The sequence below is a fragment of the Vollenhovia emeryi genome, unplaced genomic scaffold, assembly GCF_000949405.1.
Source record: "Vollenhovia emeryi isolate VEMERY1.0 unplaced genomic scaffold, V.emery_V1.0 DF943992.1, whole genome shotgun sequence".
NCBI classification, from domain to species: Eukaryota; Metazoa; Arthropoda; class Insecta; order Hymenoptera; family Formicidae; genus Vollenhovia; species Vollenhovia emeryi.
The window spans coordinates 1-2,750 of NW_011962374.1; the positions used below are offsets into that span (position 1 = coordinate 1).

The window sequence follows — 2,750 nt, forward strand, 5'->3', positions numbered from 1 at the left end:
CCGCTTTGCCTGTTGACGAGCTGGAAAGCGAATTCGCTCTCGTTATTTCTGACTGAACTACGCGAAGATCTCTGGCGGTTCTGACACTCACCACAGACACACCGAACACGATAATAAATAGCAAACCTCCGACACCTATCACTATCACTGCGATCGCCCACTGAGGTATCAGTCTGTCATCCTTCTCGATGTACTGCGGCATGTTCACTTTAGGTATGACTGAAGGAAAGTAATACATGTATAATGAACAATTAGCATTTAAAAAAAGACAAGCTCTTGATGACGTACCTACGAAATCGGTGTACTTAGGATCGATAGTGAACATCCCCATCCTTAATGGGCCTTTCATGCTCGTTTCATTCCACCGATTGGCGTTGTACGTTCTGAGCGAGTCGTGGAAAATCACTTTAAGTTCCTGCGTGTTCACTTTCTGCTGTACATTGGCTAGCTCGACGAAGTAGTCTACTAGGACGCTACCTTGACTGAAAACGAATCATTACGCTTATAAAATCGACGAAAGTATGATTTTTAATGAAAAGCATACTTTTACCACTTACACAGGTAACGTGTTATGATTAGATACTTTTGATTGTCTTACCTGAAAGAGTCGATCCTTATGTTTTTGAACCAATTCATTAAAACGCTGGATTTCGAGAATATAAAGTTCATCTGAAAAAAATGACATAATTAAAGCACGTTTTTCGTAGATAGAAGCTCAACGAAGGACGTTACCTCTCGTTCCACGTGATTCGCAAGTTCCTGCCACTCGCGAGTGTTCCGATCGAACAGTTCCGGCACCCACGTCGCGTTCCCGATGATTCGTATCGTGCCGGCGACCTCGCACTCGTCGTCGCACACGCCGGGGGTTGTCGGCCTCGGTGTCGTCGTCGTCGTCGACGTCGACGACGTGCTCGAGATCTCGTTCGTACTGGGAATAAGCGATATGTTCGCCGACGATACAGTGGCCGTGCGCGCTGCTTCCAGTAGCTTCTCGATGGAGATCGGTGTGGTGGACGGAGTTGGCCATCCGGTGAATTCCGTAGTAGCTCTGAAATTTGTCAGCACGATTATCATCGGACGCTATTCTGTTAAATTTGTAGCGTTAAATTTAACTCAATGAGTCACTGCTTCTACTCGACATGTCATTAATTTAATTAAACAATGGAGTACAAAGAAACCATAAAATGGACTGGATAAAAATATAGTTGTTTTTTCAACTACAATGTGTGTTAAAGTGATAAATTTTACTACACATGTTAGTTAAAAATAATATTGAGTAGGAGCAGTGGCGACTACTCATTGAGTCAAATTTAACAGCGTATTTTGCGCCACTGTGATTCGTCAGCAACTAAAAATTGTGGCTCGTAATGAATTAACAAAGACGTTTCTAAACGTTTAATATCTGAAGAGATTACTAAGAGTGGACTTACCGTGTCGGCCATCCCTTTTGTATTTTTGGCGTCACCGCGCCTGGAGCCTCTCCACGTGGAGTCTGCGGAGTAGTTATTTTGTGAATCGGCTTGCGACCGCCTGGTCTGCTGGGAAACACGATCTTCAAGCTGCCGGCTTTCTTCGTGGTGGACGTCTCTGCATCAATCCGTTCCGTGACCGTCCCCTTCTGCTCGCTGTTCGCGTCGCCAGTAGCTTTATTGTCCGGGACAAGGTCCTTCTTCCTTTGATCGTAATCCTTGGGTAACAAAGCGGAGATATCGAGTTTGGAGGACGCGAAGAGATCCTGGATAGACGAGGCGATCTTTTCTGGAGAAACACCTGTACTTTTCGCTGTTGTTGCTGTTGTTGTTGTTGTCGTCGGTGTCGTTGTCGTCGTCGTAGTATCCTTTGACTTGGATTCTTCTTCAGCCTTCTTTTTGTCATAGCCAGGCGGCAAGAGTGACGAAATGTCGAACTTGGATTTCGCGAGGATTTCGCTGAGGAGGGAACTCTCCGTGACAGTTGCATCTTCTTTTTTCAGCTTGAATCCTGGCGGTAGGAATGCGCTAATATCTTGGACGACAGTACTGGCTTTAGGTTTCGTGCGTGGCGTCGTCGATGTGGTTTTTATCTCCGCTGCTTCCGTGGACGTCGTTGATTTCGAAGAAGGCCACCTGAAAAAAAAATTATAACTCACATCGGCAACCTTTAACTGCCAATTGAATTGTCGTAGTTGCTGACAACTCAGATATCCATACGTGAATTAAACCCATTTTTTAATTGCCAATTATTACTTACAGGGGAAGATATAGGTCCGTAGGCTGGGATTTGGCTGAATTTTAAATATGTTGTTATCCCCCCAATAATAAACGGTGCAGTAACTCTTGCCAACGGGCATTAGTTTAGAAATTAAATTATTTTTCAATGAGCCACGTGTGAAATCTATCGAATCGATAACACGTTTTTTCAATTTAGCCGCGTGGACGGGCCAGTAAGTCGAGCGACTAGAATGCTGGAAGTCTCGAGTTCGAGATCGGCTTTTTTCCATTTATTTTATGGTAATATATTTTTTGTATATATATATTAATGCTATATTAATCCTAAACAAATTTTTATTTCACGAATTTGCATATTATCTGTGGAAAGGGTCATTTTTATTTAACAAAACATAATATAATTCACCAAGAAAAAGTTTTATTAATATTATATGATGTGACACATAATATGTATTCCAAATAACGTTACTTCGGATTGCGAAGACATGTCTGTCATGGAGTGTGTCATATTAATAAAACTTATTTCTTAGTGAATTATATTAT

The 2,750-nt window shown here is 42.5% G+C and overlaps 1 protein-coding gene across 1 annotated transcript; it reads right to left on the minus strand.

Moving 5' to 3' along the window:
- Nucleotides 1-5: 5 nt before the first annotated feature.
- On the minus strand, nt 6-2,188 carry LOC105564428 (endochitinase A-like; the record flags this gene model as incomplete). Its single annotated transcript, XM_012016787.1, has 6 exons — nt 6-20; nt 92-219; nt 289-482; nt 599-669; nt 733-1,048; nt 1,431-2,188. Coding segments are annotated over 6 exons (1,482 nt in total), but the record flags the coding sequence as incomplete, so codon positions are not given.
- Between the last annotated feature and the right edge of the window lie 562 nt (nt 2,189-2,750).